This window comes from Stegostoma tigrinum, chromosome 14 (genome assembly GCF_030684315.1).
Source record: "Stegostoma tigrinum isolate sSteTig4 chromosome 14, sSteTig4.hap1, whole genome shotgun sequence".
In the NCBI taxonomy this organism is placed as follows: Eukaryota; Metazoa; Chordata; class Chondrichthyes; order Orectolobiformes; family Stegostomatidae; genus Stegostoma; species Stegostoma tigrinum.
Window position 1 is genome coordinate 12,672,894 of NC_081367.1, and position 15,245 is coordinate 12,688,138.

General features: G+C 40.0%; 1 protein-coding gene across 8 annotated transcripts in view; it reads left to right on the plus strand.

Annotated features, from left to right (window-relative positions):
* The window catches only part of LOC125457500 (rho guanine nucleotide exchange factor 4), a 423,581-nt gene that overhangs the window by 265,409 nt on the left and 142,927 nt on the right, over window positions 1-15,245 (plus strand). For 7 of the 8 annotated variants that reach the window (XM_048541759.2, XM_048541758.2, XM_059651009.1 and 4 more), the window contains 2 exons: window positions 461-784; window positions 2,180-2,315. In XM_048541759.2, coding sequence (XP_048397716.2) covers window positions 461-784; window positions 2,180-2,315 — 460 coding nt within the window. The remainder of the gene's footprint in view (window positions 1-460; window positions 785-2,179; window positions 2,316-15,245) is intronic. The other variant, XM_048541762.2, reaches the window with a different exon arrangement.

Consider the following 15,245-nt stretch of genomic DNA (forward strand, 5'->3'; position numbering starts at 1 on the left):
CACTACTCTGTGTTCCTGTTACTCCTTCCAAAGTGAGTCACCTCACACTTTTCCGCATTAAACTCCATTTGCCACCTCTCAGCCCATCTCTGCAGCTTATCTATGTCCCTCTGTAACCTGCGACATCCTTCTGCACTCTCCACAACTCCACCGACTTTAGCGTCATCTGCAAATTTACTAACTCATCCAGGTCATTTATAAAAATGACAAACAACAGTGGCCCCAAAACAGATCCTTGTGGTACACCACTAGTAACTGAACTCCAGGATGAACATTTTACCATCACCCACCACCCTCTGTCTTCTTTCAACTAGCCAATTTTTGATCCAAACCGCTAAATCACCCTCAATCCCATGCCTCTGTATTTTCTGCAGTAGCCTATAGTGTCAATGTGTCATATGTTTATGTTTTTTTTATTGTTTGAATCTGAAACATTTCTCTACCTGGCGCTGCCACACAGGAAGTAAGTAAGCATCCAACCCAAACAACACAAGAGAGGAACTCGACCATGCCAACAGTCCTGCGAAATCACCATCAGAATCACCCACGCCAGCGACCTTTCTCAGACTTTGGACAAATGGCCTGGTTATTTGATCGTGCTGAAGGGAAATGTAAACTAGATAGTGAGGATGAAATAGAAGAAATATCTATACCGCCTTACAAACGCTGCAACTCAGACGAATTGTTGTTGGAAGAAGCAAGGAAGAGACGGAGAAAGTTGATTGCAGAGCTTGAGAACTTCAGAACCACACATGGCAGGAGCAATGCTGAAGTCCGCAATGAAGTAAGATAAAGCCACAAGCCCTCTGAAGTTACTGTGAACTGCTGCTTATGGCCCTTCAATCTTCTTCTTGTAGCTGTGTAACTGTGGAGCCTTCACTTCACAAACTGTCTGCTCAAGCATTAGTGTTCTGTACTACTTTCATTTCATGGATCACTCTGCAGTTCAGATTGGTGGGGTCACCACACTTTTATTGCTTTCTTTCCAAAGCTTCCAGTGGTTTCATTGGATTTCAAAAGTAAGGTAGATGATTGCAGACAGTTAAAGGGGGCACCAGGAAGGGGATTTGCAAATTGTGATTGGCACTGAGAGGATTCCATTGAAATTGGCCAATGCAATGTCTCAAAAGAAATGAGGGAAGTTCTCCTTCTGTTGATTTCCAATGAAACCTGACTTGTGAAGTTCATTGCTGTCTTTATCATTATCATTCTGTGAATACTGTATTGATATCATTTTATCACAGCTTATGAAAAGGATTAATCATCATTGGAGTAGACGTTCCAGGCTCCTACTTTTTGCAAAAATGTAGTTTCTCTTAGTGGTAATTTTCTCCTATTTGTAATTCTGAATGAATTTGTAATTACTGCATGTTCTCTTAGAATATGTTTAAAACTTAACTTAAAATATCAGATGGGAGAAATGTCCTCAAAGGTTCTTAGATTTCTCACTACACATAGATAACAAGAGACATCCTGAGAATTTATCTTCATTTTTAAATCTTACTTCATCTTTGTTTTACTGGAATGGGTGTTAGCTGTAGAAGACAAGGAGTGGATCTCTGCATCTTTCCAGCCTGACCTCATCTTTCAACATTGGTGCTTCGAGTAAAGTTGATTTGTTCTCCTTTTAATGCAGATAACAAGTTCTCTCCTCATGGTTTCCTTCAACTATTGACAGCCTCTGTATTTTCTTTGTAGGTTTTGTTCCATCTCTTAGCTTTCGCCCTGACTGCTTCTCTTTGTTTCAGATACATCTCCTCAAAGTGTTTCCAATTACAAAAGATATTTAATGCTAATATAACAGTGCACAATGTAAAGCTTGCAAATTGAATCCTATCCATCTGGAAGTGTTTTCCCTCGTTTATTCTTTCAGTGTAGTTAAAAAAACATTTCAAAAACTTTCAAACAGTCTTTCATCTAGACTTGTCACATAGTAAACTTCATGATCTATAAAAAGCAAAATACTGTTTGGTACAGGAATATGCTTGCACAATTTTGATAAATGGGGCTTAAATTTTTTTTGTTATTCATCCATGTTTGGATGGGCATACTATGGGTTTTTCCTCTCTCTGTTGAGGAATCAGTCATGACTTAGGTACATTATAAGTTGTGCACAGCTATATTATTGTACTGTCATTTAGATAATACAACTATTCTGATTACTTTGTCCTTTTTATAGGTTGGAAGGAGATTTTCCTTTCTATCTCCTCTCTCTTCTACCTTCAAAGACATTCCTCTGAGATTTCTTACATTCTCCCAGAGCACGCCAACAGGACTCGACTGTATCGGGTATAAGCGATGGATGGCAACTCCTGGTATGTAATTCAAGTTTTGTTAAATTTGAATTGGTTTAAATTTGAATAAGTAAATAATATATTCATTAGTTAGGCTGTGGGGGAAAGGTTTCTTAAAACCTTTCAGTACATAGGCTGTGATAAATTTATTTGAAAATGATTATAATTCTAAGCTAACCATTGTTATTTTTAAAAAAAATTATGTTTGAATTGGTGATGACGTATTTGACAGGAACCAGAATGCTTGAGTACCTCACCAGAATAAAATAATTAACCACATTTTCCCAGGCCTCAACTCTTGATCATGATCTGGCTCTTTTCACAGCGAATTCAAGTCTACCTCAGTCCCGATGGAATTTGATCATAAATTGGTGGGAAGTGACAATGATTCACTTAAATGGGCAGCGTTGGCTATCTTCCTATGTAGAGTCATTATTAATTTTGCTGGTGCATATTTGCAATTGTTTTTCAAAAAAGTTGATGTTTAATTATAAATGTCTTTGTCAGTTATCTCACTCTTGGACTTGTAATGATGACTTCGCTACATGTGGCAACAGCGTGAGGGTTTTCATATCCACATTGAAACACTCAGCTAGCCTGCTACTGTAGCTACAGTTAGCTTCAGAAATCCTGTTTTAGATGAGAAGCAGTAGAATCAGATCGGTTTCTCACTGCTGATCACAATCCAATGACCCAGCGGAAAGAGAGGATCTTTGTAATTCATGACATGTATAAATTTGCTCTATAAAGCCAAGTTAAGGAACCTTGCAGGAGGATTATCATACAAAATCAAAGATTATAGTAGCAGCAGGTTGAAGGCAACAATATTAGGATAGGTAATCAAATGCTTTGTCACGTCTTAAGAAACATCTTAAATGAGGTGAGAGCTTGAGACCTGGAACTGTTTATAGAGACACAAAGGATTCTGGTTTTGCCTCAGTTTCCAGCAGTCATCAATCTTATGTTGTTGCTCAATATTTCAGGCCCACCGCCTATAAAGGGGAATTAAAGTGAACCCAAAATGAGAATAAAGACACATTAGTAACAATAGTGATGGTACCATTAAGTCCTGAAATGAAGATTTATTATTTAATTACTTGATGATAGGAAAGCATGTTGAGGTTCCATTGAACAAGCTGTTGAATGTACTGGTATTATTTTGCAATTGGCAGACGTTTTGGGAATAATTGTGAGGAAAGGATTGGATGTGCAAGGGATGATACAAGGGAGCACAGATTCAAACTTTTGTAGCAGATATTATGGTATTTGCTCCATAAAGAGAGATCAACCAATGAAATAAGTTGTCCAGAAGAGCAATGAAAGAAAAAGCTCCGGAATTATTTAATCAACAATAGGATGCTATATGCAATGGTCTGCCTGGATGGATGAATCATGGTGGGCTGAATGACTTTCAAAATGGGCTAGTTAGGAAAGCTACAGCACAAGAGGATTTGGGAGTCTCCATGTATCAATTACAGAAATATAGCATTAGATAACAAAGTGTGGGGCTGGATGAACACAGCAGGTCAAGCAGCATCTTAGCTGCTTGGCCTGCTGTGTTCATCCAGCCACACACTTTGTTATCTTGGATTCTCCAGCATCTGCAGTTCCCATTATCTCTGACAGAAATCTAGCATCCAGTTTCAGCAGTGAAGGCAAATGGAATGTTGGCCTTTATTTCTATGGAATGACTAGTCTTGCTAAAGCCGTACAAGGACCATATCAATCCACATTTGGATTACTGTGAACAGTTTTGGTATTCTTATCAAAGAAGAGAGATAGTGGTACTGAAGGCAGTCGTGTGAAGATTCAGTAGACTGATCCTAAGTTTTTAAGGATTTTCTTATGAGAGGTTGAATAGTTTGAGCTTGTACTCATTGGAGTTTAGCAAATGAACAGTGGCCTTATTGTAAGATGTAAGATTCTCAGGGACTTGACAGGGCAAGATGCAGAGAGGTTGCTTCCCATGGCAGGAGAGCCTCTGATCAGAGGGATTAATCTTCTAAGTAGTCATGCATTTAAGAGAGACGTTACAAGGAATTTCATCTCTGACGGTAGTCAGCCTGTGGAATTTGTTATTGCGGAAGACTGTTGAGGCTGTCTTGTTAAGTGTATTCAAGGCTGAGATAGGCAGATTGTTAACCAGTAGGAAGATCAAAGGTTTTGGGAATATAGTGGAAAAATTGAGTCAAGAATCTTCAGAGCAGTTATGATTTGATGAATGGTGGAACCAATTCAATGGATTGAGCCACCTATTTCTTCTCCTAAATCTAATGATTTTCTGGTAAAATTCTATCTCTTTAGCAAGTTGACGACAGATGTAGAAATGGCACAAAGGTATATTGCAGTTGGGATGAGCTACGAGAAGCATGGATGAAACATTATCCACTGACCCCACAAGTGTATTATAGCTACCACATGTAAATTCTCAAATTACTCACATACTGTCATCCAGATTGTTATTTTTGACAGCAGCTTTGAAGACCATTGTTCAGATTTCAATGGGTTGCTCAGCGTAATAAGGTCACTAATACTAACCTTGAAACTTCAAACAGGTTCAATAAGCCATTAAAGACTCTCAAATGAACTAATCAAGGGTTTTGACATGAACTTTGAAAATTACAATTACAAGGACACCTTTACTTACTCCAAACAATACAGCCTCTGTGACCAGTCTCCGGTCACAGAATTCAATGTACAACTTGATAATCAGCGGCACAACTACAGGGGGGCTGGCTTTATTGAAAACATTTTATCATTTCAACATCGAGGGAAACTGGACTTAATGAAGGGTGCAGTTACACTACAAATACTGGTTTGAGGTTGGCACTTACAGAAGACCAAGTTCCGAGCTACGGGCTGTAGGTTGCCATCTTACCAGGGATCTGGCACCTATATTTAAAAGTACACTACAGACTATAAGTTATCTTCTGGCACTATTTTTAGAAATTAAATTGAATTTAAGAATATTTCCGGGTGAAATTGCTTTGTGCAGAACAGCTGCAAGATTTTATCAAGTACAACATTAGATTATTTGTCCACGTTTTAATGTGTGGCAACAAGTAGAAATACATCTGCAACATCGAAGAGGCAAGCCCATATGAAGTAACCAAAATGTCTCAGTGTGTTGGGAGGCTGTTTTGCCTGTGGTGTTTAGCTTAAGCACCAGTAGGTGGTGCACTATTGACGAAGACAGAATAAATAGACAGCAAAAATTCAATTAGTCAAATTTTTTTGTGGCTAAGTGTTCAGTGGGGAAAAAATGATAGAAGTGTAATAAAATCCTGAAAATATGCTGTTGAAAATCAGAAATACATGCAGTGAGGCCCACTGTACTGTTGATAGATAGTTGAATGGCTTTTCTTAAAACATCATACAACATTCATTTCATCACCTTTTAGTTTTCTGTGCATACTCCTCCCATCATTTTAACTTTTGCTTCACTAACGACTTATGATAATCATGTCGGAAGTGACAGACATAATGCTCTGTAGGTCACTAGGTCAGCATTTGCTGCCCATCCCCAACTGCAATCAACAAGGTGGTGATGAGCCATCTTCTTGAACTGTTACAGTCCATGTGGTGTAACACCTTCAGTCTGCCGTCTTTAAATCTACTGCAGTACAATGAAACAGGGTTACTAAGAATGTACGCTATCATCCACCTGCAACTATAATTTCAGTTGAGTGAGATCAAGCGCACATCCATTTCTTTATTGTATCCTAAGGTGACATGACAGTCGGTGAACTTTTCTTTTATTCAGTCCTGAGATATGGACATTGTTGGCCAGTTTTTATTGTCCATTAATGACGAGCTGCCTTCTTGAATCACTGCAGTCCACGTGCTGTAGGTTGACCCACCCTGCACTTAGAGGGGGAATTCCAGGATTTTAATCCAGCGACAGTGAAGGAATGGCCATGTATTTCCAAGTCAGTATAATGAGTGGCTTGGAGGAGACCTTGTATGTGATGGTGTTCCCATAAATCTGCTGCCTTTGACCCTTGATGGAAGTGGTTGTGGGTTTGGATGGCGCTGTCTAAGGGTCCTTGGTGAATCTGTGCAGTGGAGTAGAGTGTCAGATGATAAGTCCACTCACACCAGATGTATGGTTTTTTTTTGATCTTGCATTTCTTAATCTCTCTGTGTCTGTGCGCCCTGCTCTCCCACTGCACCTGATGAAAGGGCTGCATTCCGAAAGCTGATGTGATTCAAAATAAACCCGGTGGACTATGGCCTGATGTTGTGTGACTTCTGACTTTGTCCATCCCAGTCTAACACCAGCACCTCGATATCATTGCATCTTGTAGACAGTACACATTACTGTGACTGAATGTCAGTGGTGGAGGGAGCGGATGTTTGTGGATATAGGGCCAATCAAGTGTGCTTCTTGAGTATTGCGGAAGCTGCACCAATTCAAGCAAGCAGTGAGCATTCCTTCACCCCCCTGATTTATGCCTTGTAGATGGTCGACAGGGCTTGGATCATCAGTAGTTGAGTTACTAGACTCAGTATTCCTAGCTTCTGACCAGCTCTGTAGCCACTGTGTTTATTGGCTGTCCGGTGCATTTCTGGTCATTGCTAACCTCCAGGGTGTTGATAGCAGGGTATTCAGAGATGGTAACACCATTGAATGTCACGAGGCATTGGTGAGATGGTCATTGTCTAGCATTTGTGCGGTGCCAATGTTACTTGTCACTTGACATCCCAAGCCTGGATTTTGTCCAAATCTGAGGAGAAAATTAATGCAGATGCTGAAATCTGTGCTGCAAACTACAAATGCTGGTGATCACAGCGGGTCAGACAGCATATGGAGAGACTGCAAGCTTACTATCTCTCCATGGTTGCTGTCTGACCTTCTGTGATCACCAGCATTGGTTATTTTCAGTGCTGTCCAAATCTTGCTGCATTTAAAGACGGACTGCTTCAGAATCTGAGGAGTGCCAAATAGTGCTGAACATTGTGAAATCATTGGCGAGCATTCCCATTTCTGATCCTATAATGGGGGCAATGTCATTAATAAATCAGCTGAAGGTGATTGGGCCAAGGATAGTCCCCTAATCCAAAATTCATGAGATATATTTCAGTTCAAGACCGAAGCTTCTCTGTAGCCTTCAGTAAAGAGTGATGTTACATCTGGCACACAGAGGATGTGTCAAATTACGTCATTCTGTGTTGTAAGTTTTCATAAAAACCCTGCATGAAGCAATGCTGAGTGTCCCATTAGCCTCAGTAACATCCAGTTTCTGATAATCACTCAGTCTTGCACCATGGCTCATTTAAGCTTCCTTGAAATGACAGACATTCATGCACAAGGACCTGTTCTCTGCAAAGTAAAACAAAGTGGTTAAGCTGTGTATCTTCTTTGAATTGCCCAAGAGCTTGGGGATTTTTATTTAGAACATTACAGCACAGTACAGGCCCTTCGGCCCTCAATGTTGTGCCGACCTGTCATACCGATCTCAAGCCCATCTAACCTACAATATTCCATGTACGTCCATATGCTTATCCAATGACGACTTAAATGTACCTAAAGTTGGCAAATCTACAACCGTTGCAGGCAAAGCGTTCCATTCCCTTACTACTCTCTGAGTAAAGAAACTATCTCTGACATCTGTCCTACATCTTTCACCCCTCAATTTAAAGCTATGCCCCCTCGTGCTCGCCATCACCATCCTAGGAAAAATGCTCTCCCTATCCACCCTATCTAACCCTCTGATTATTTTATATGTTTCAATTAAGTCACCTCTCAACCTTCTCTCTAATGAAAACAGCCTCAAGTCCCTCAGCCTTTCCTCGTAAGACCTTCCCTCCATACCAGGCAACATCCTAGTAAATCTCCTCCGCACCCTTTCCAAAGCTTCCACATCCTTCTTATAATGCAGTGACCAGAACTGTACACAATACTCCAAGTGCGGCCGCACCAGAGTTTTGTACAGCTGCAGCATAACCTCTTGGTTCCAGAACTCAATCCCTCTATTAATAAAAGCTAAAACACTGTATGCCTTCTTAACAGCCCTGTCAACCTGGGTGGCAACTTTCAAGGATCTGTGTACATGGAAACCGAGATCTCTCTGCTCATCTACACTACTAAGAATCTTACCATTAGCCCAGTACTTTACCTTCTGGTTACTCCTACCAAAGTGCATCACCTCACACTTGTCTGCATTAAACTCCATTTGCCACCTATCATCCCAGCTCTGCAGCTTATCTATGTCTCTCTGCAACCTACAGCATCCTTCGTCACTATCCACAACTCCACCGACCTTAGTTTCGTATGCAAATTTACTAACCCAACCTTCTACGCCCTCATCCAGGTCATTTATAAAAATGACAAACAGCAGTGGACCCAACACCGATCCTTGAGGTACACCACTCGTAACTGGTCTCCAGGATGAACATTTCCCATCACCCACCACCCTCTGTCTTCTTTCAACTAGCCAATTTTTGATCCAAACCGCTAAATCACCCTCAATCCCATGCCTCTGTATTTTCTGCAATAGCCTATAGTGTCAATGTGTCATATGTTTATGTTTTTTTATTGTTTGACTCTGAAACATTTCCACACCACTAGTAACTGGTCTCCAGGATGAACATTTCCCATCAACTACCACCCTCTGTCTTCTTTCAGCAAGCCAATTTCCAACCCAAACTGCTATATCTCCCACAATTCCATTCCTGTGCATTTTGTACAATAGCCTATTGTGGGGAACCTTATCGAATGCCTTGCTGAAATCCATATACACCACATCAACTGGTTTACTCTCATCTACCTGTTTGGTCACCTTCTCAAAGAACTCAATTAGGTTTGTGAGGCACGACCTTCCCTTCACAAAACCGTGCTGACTATCCCTAATCAATTTATTCTTTTCTAGATGATTATAAATCCTATCCCTTATAACCTTTTTCAACATTTTACCAACAACTGAGGTAAGGCTCACTGGTCTATAATTACCAGGATTCTTTAGACCCTAACTGCTTTATCTGAGGCAAAGTCTGAGCCAATCAGAGTTGACTTGCCAACCAGTCAGCATCCTTATATAAATTGTTGGAATTGCTTGAAATTTGGCATTCCATCATTTGTACTGATAAATGCAGGACAAATCATATTAGTGACAGCTGTCTCTTCAGCAATCTTCAAGTTCTGTACAGTCAAGGGCAAATTGCTACAAAAGATGTTCTGATGTATCACAGAAGTCTTAGGCATAGTTTGGAGTGTGATGAATGATGTACTAATAGAGACAGATTGTTGTGGGTCAGTGCTATCAAGGTTTTATTTAAGAAGCAAGTCAGAAAGTCATTTGGAACAGTAACTTAGTTGCATCAATTCCAAGAAATTGTGTGACTTCAGTCAGGTGCCTGGAAGGACCCCTGAGGTGTTAAAGGATGGAATGTTTACAATAGACAAGAAGGTCATTAGTTTATTTTTGACCTCAGAATTGACAGTCCATGGTTTCAGTTCAGAAGAATGCAGACTTGAGTTCAGAAGACAGAACAATGTCTCTTATTAACTATATCAAGTCCTGAGCTCAGAGAATAAGGTATGCGGGTACATTGGGTAACAAGGAAAACAGATGGATTTTTAGCATTCGTTGCTGAAGGAGTGGAGCATTAAAGCTTTTGAGAAGATTTGTAGGTCAGGGCATGGATGAGGTGGCAGACTTGCTTGCTAAGCTGGTGTGTTTGATTGCAGGCGTTTCATCACTCTGCTAGATAACATTGTCAGTGTGCCTTCAGTGAAGTGTTTGTGTTCTGTCCCGCTTGTCATTTATATGCCTCGGTTTGCTGGTCTGGTTGGCATTACTTCTGGTTCTGTTTTTCAGTGGCTAGTATATTGGGTCCAGTTCAGTGTTTTTGTTGATGGAGTTCCAGTTGGAACACCAGGCCTGCAGGAATTCCCTGGCATGCCTCTGTTTGGCTTGTGCTATGTGGATGTGGTGTCCCAGATTTAATAGAGCATTAGAGTAAAGAAGTGTTGCTGCAATTGTACAGGGCATGAGTGAGACCATACCTGGAGTATTGGGTGCAGTTTTGTTTTCCTTAGTTGTATTGGAAGCAGTTCAGAGGAGGTTGACTAGATTAATTCCAGAGATGAAGGGTTTGTCTTACGAAGAGAGATTGAGAAGTTTAGGCCTGTACTAGAGTTTAGATTAGATTAGATTCCCTACAATGTGGAAACAGGCCCTTCGGCCCAACAAATCCAAACTGCCCCTTGAAGCATCCCACCCAAACCCATCCCCCTATAACCCACACACCCCTGAACACTATGGGGGCAATTTAGCATGGCCAATCCACCTAGCCTGCACATCTTTGGACTATGGGAGGAAATCGGAACACCCGGAGGAAACCCACGCAGACACGGGGAGAATGTGCAAACTCCGCACAGACAGTTACCAGAGGCTGGAATTGAACCCGAGTCCCTGGCGCGGTGAGGCTGCAGTGCTAACCACTGAGCCACCGTGACAAGAATGAGAGGAGATCTAATTGTGAAAAGTGTGAAAAGGGATTGACAAAGTAAACATAGAGAGAATGTTTCCTCATCAAGGGGAATCTAGAATGAGGGGGCATAGTTTTAAGATAAGGGGTAGTAAATTTAAAACAAATGAGGAGGAATTCTGTCGAAGGGTTGTGAATCTGTGGAATTCATCGACTCAGAATGCGGCGGATGCTAGAACACTGATTAAATTTGAGGAGGCGGTAGAGTTTTAATTAGTATTGGGCTGAAGTGTTGTGAAGAGCAGGCAGGAGAGTGGTGTTGAAGCTGAGATGAGATCAGCAATGATCATAGTGAGTAGTGGAACTTGTGCTCCTACTTTTTACGTTTTGGGATTTCTTTCATCTTATTCACCCAAAGTGGTTTATTGTGGCATTTTCAGTCCAGGATATTTTAGATGGACATCTTCAAGTCATGAGAACTGAAAAAGTTTGGGTCATCAGAATTGTAAAATGTTTAACCCTGCAAACTCAAAGGAATCATTAAACTGTCTCTAATATACAAGGACTTGAAACTGAAGGAGTCAGATAAGTAAAAACTTGAAGAGATGAGATAGTAGAGAAATTACTCTGGAATTGATCATGTATAAAAGAACAGCGTTGGGAACAGGACTGTTTTACTGTTAGTGTTAAGATCTCTGTATCTAATATGTGCAATTTTCTGTATATATGTGTGTAGCTTTGATCATTTTCTTTCTCGTTTGTGTAATAAACGTAACGTAATGTGTTCTTCTGTTAAAGGACATCTGCATCCTCATGTGAATGTGTTTCAGTGACTAACAGCAATAGTAATCATGATAAAAATTAAAAAGTGCGATCTATCAAGCCAGGTTTCACTCTGAGAAATGACTCGTAAAATATTGACATCAGCTGGGACAGCAGGAAATCAGATTTTTTATTCAGAAGAACAATATCTTTTCTGTATTTAAGATTGTGGATTAAAATGGGAAAAGGACTCTTGAAAATCAAGGCTTGTGAAAAAGGTTGCTGTGCTTTTTAGAAGCAAGTTACCTGACACTCATTAAGTACAGTTTGCACTACTATTTGTTCAAGCAGGGGAGAGAGGTGTTTACTGCAGATAAACTGAACCCAGGGGTGTGCACAAAGGGAGATTTGACCAGTAACAGTTAGCTGATTGGCCTGTGAAGTGGTGAGCAGTTGTCAATGGCAAAGACTTTCTGCTGCAAATAACTGTGTGATGGACTGCCAGGTAACTGCACATCTTGTGGGTGCAAATGTCTGGTCTGAAGTCATCATACATCTGAAAAGGCAGGAACTATCCTTTCCTCTGCAGTTTAAAAAAACACTTAAAACCTGAACAGCCTGTTTATTTTCCTGTGCCAGTTGCTGTAAGCTGTGGATCTTAACCAATAAGTCAGATACCTTACAAGCATGAACCATGCACTGTGTGTTTCCTGCAAACAAGTGAAAGTATCTAGAGAAGGAGGATTAAGAAGGAGCCAAGCCAAAAGGAACATCTTCATGAATCTTGTAGACAGAGACCATTGAGCTATCTTCTGAGTCATTCCCTCTGCTCATGATACCCATGTTTTCATTTTACCTCTGTCTGTCAGAGTGCATAGGGGAAATTCCTATTGGATGTTCGAGTTTGAATTAGTAGAGTCGTATGTTGACGGCTCTTAATTGTTTTACCTCTAACTATGATTAATATATTTGTAATAAATAGTTTCTTACAGAAAACTGGTCTGTGCTCTCTGTCAACTTGGGCCGAAAAGAAAAGGAAAACAGGGAATTTTGCATACTTACATAAAATCCTTAAGTTTTATGTTGATTCTAGGAATAGTGAGACTTGATCTGAGTGCACAACCTTAATGAGATGTCATATAGCACTGTGACTTCTTGGAAAAAAATGTGAGGAAGGAAAGGTAGAGTGGTTAATATAGAATCCATATAGTTAGAGCTAAGAAATAACAAGGGCATGAAGACACTGGTGGGTGTAGTCTGTAGGACCCCGAACAGTAGTTATATCGCAAGACAGAGAATAAATCAGGAGATAATGAGAACATATATAAAAGACAGCACATTAATCATGGATAACTTTAATCTTCATGTAAATTGGGAAAATCAAATTGCCTGAAGTAGCCATGAAGAAGAACTTGTAGAGTATATTGGGCTTCCTAGTGCAATGTGTCCAACCAAGATTCAAGCTGTTTTAGATCTGGCATTGTGTAGTGAGGCAGGGTTAGTGAGGAAAAGATTCCCTAGGAAACAGTGACCATAACAGGGTAGTATTTAGCATTCAATTGGACATGAGAAACTTGGGATCGGAAACAACTGTGCTGAACTTAAGCAAGAGTAATTACAAATGAACGAGAGCAAAATTGGCTAGAATTGCCTGGAAAAGGAGTTTATCTTTAATCAGAAAAGGTGGTTGATGAACATTGATAAACCTTTAAGAAAATAATTCATGACTCATGCAAATATGTATCTCTGTAAAGGTGAAGGATTCTAGGAAAGGTATAAACTATGACAATGGTTATCTGATGAAGTTAAGGAAAGGATCAAATTGAAAGAAAATACACACAATGTTGAAAAGATCAATGGTAAACCACAGGATTGAGAAAGGCTTAAAATTCAACTAAAGATGACCCAAAATAAAGTAAAGAATAATTGAGGGTAAACTAACAAACACTATAAAAATGAAGAATAAGAACTTCTTAAAATATATTTTAAAAAGTGAAATGCCTAAGTGAACATATGATTCTTAGAGAATGAGGCTAGGAATAATACTGGCTCATAAAGAAATGGCATGAGAGTTGAATAGATACATGGCTTTAGTCTTCACAATAGAGGACATTAATAGATTTCCAAAAATGTAACCATGGAGGCCAATGGTGAGGGGGAAATAAATGCAATACCTATCACTGGAGAAAAGATACTAGATAAACTAATGAGGCTAAAGGGTGGTAAGTCTCCTGGACCTGATGGGTTGTATCTTAGAATATTGAACAAAATAGGTAGAGAGATAATGGCTGTATTGTTAGTAATATTCCAAGAATCCTTAATTCTGGGAAAGTCACAGGGGATTCAAAAACTGTCACGGTGACACTTTTATTCAAGAAGAGAAGGTTACAATAAACAGGTCAAAGTAGGGCAGATAACAACATCTATCAGTGGGAAAATATTAGAGTTTGCTATAAAGGGTTTAATATCAAAGCATAGTATGACATACTATAAGAATACATAATATAATCAAACAATCTGCATGGTTTCATAAAGGGAAAATGATGTCTGACAATGTATTAAAATACTTCAAGAAAGTAACAAGTAGTATATATAAAGGGGAACCAGGAGATGTAACATACTTGGATTTACAAAAGATATTTTATAAGGTACCAGACATAAGTCTGACTAATAAGAGCACATCATGCTGGGCATAGTATATTAGCAAGGATAGAGAACTGGCTAAAGATAGAATATAGAGAATTGCAAAAACAGGGGGCATTTTCAGATAGCAAACTGTAATTGGTGAAGTGCCACTGGAATCAATGCAAATCAGTGCCATCATTATTCACATTATAGATCTATTTATGCATAATTGTTAATAATTTGAATGAGGAAAGTCAAAGTAACCATGTTTGCAAATCAGTAGAGGAATATAGACAGGTTAAATAGGTGGACAAAAACTTGGCAGACAGAATGTAATGTGGGAAAATGTGAGGTTATGGGCATTGGCAGAATGAATAGAAAAGTTGAATGTTATTTATATAGGGGAAAACAGCAGGAAGCTTGGCATGGGTGAATTTGGGAGTCCTCAAGCATTAATCATAAAAAGCTAGCAGGTCAGAGGGAAGACAAATGAAATGTATTTCAAAAGAAGTAGAGGATAAGATTAGATTCCCTACAGTGTAGAAACAGGCCCTTTGGCCCAAAAAGTCCACACTGCCCCTTGAAGCATCCCACCCAGACTCATCCCCCTAAACATTAGGGGCAATTTAGCGTGGCCAATCCACCTAGCCTGCACATCTTTGGACTGTCGGAGGAAACCAGAGCACCCGGAGGAAACCCACGTAGGCATAGGGAGAATGTGCAAACTCCGCACAGATAGCTGCCTGAGGCTGGAATCGAATGTGGGTCCCTGGCGCGGTGAGGCTGCGGTGCTAACCACTGAGCCACCGTGCCGCCCCTAAATATTTAAATACTTTCTAAATGTAGGGAAGTCTCGTTAAAACTGTACGAGGTACAAATCAGACCACACCTGGAATCCTGTGAATAATCTTGGCCCCTTTGTCTAAGGAAAGATAAACTGGCATTGGAGGCAGTGCAGAGAAGATTGATTAAAACTAGAGGGATTTCAGTCAATGTGTATTCGAATGAGGAGGGGTTCAGTAGGTTGGGCCTGTAATCACTGGAGTTTAGAGGAATGAGAAGAGACTTTAGTTAAACATACAACATTATTAGGTGGCTTGACAGGATAGATGTGAAGGGGCTGTTAGCCCT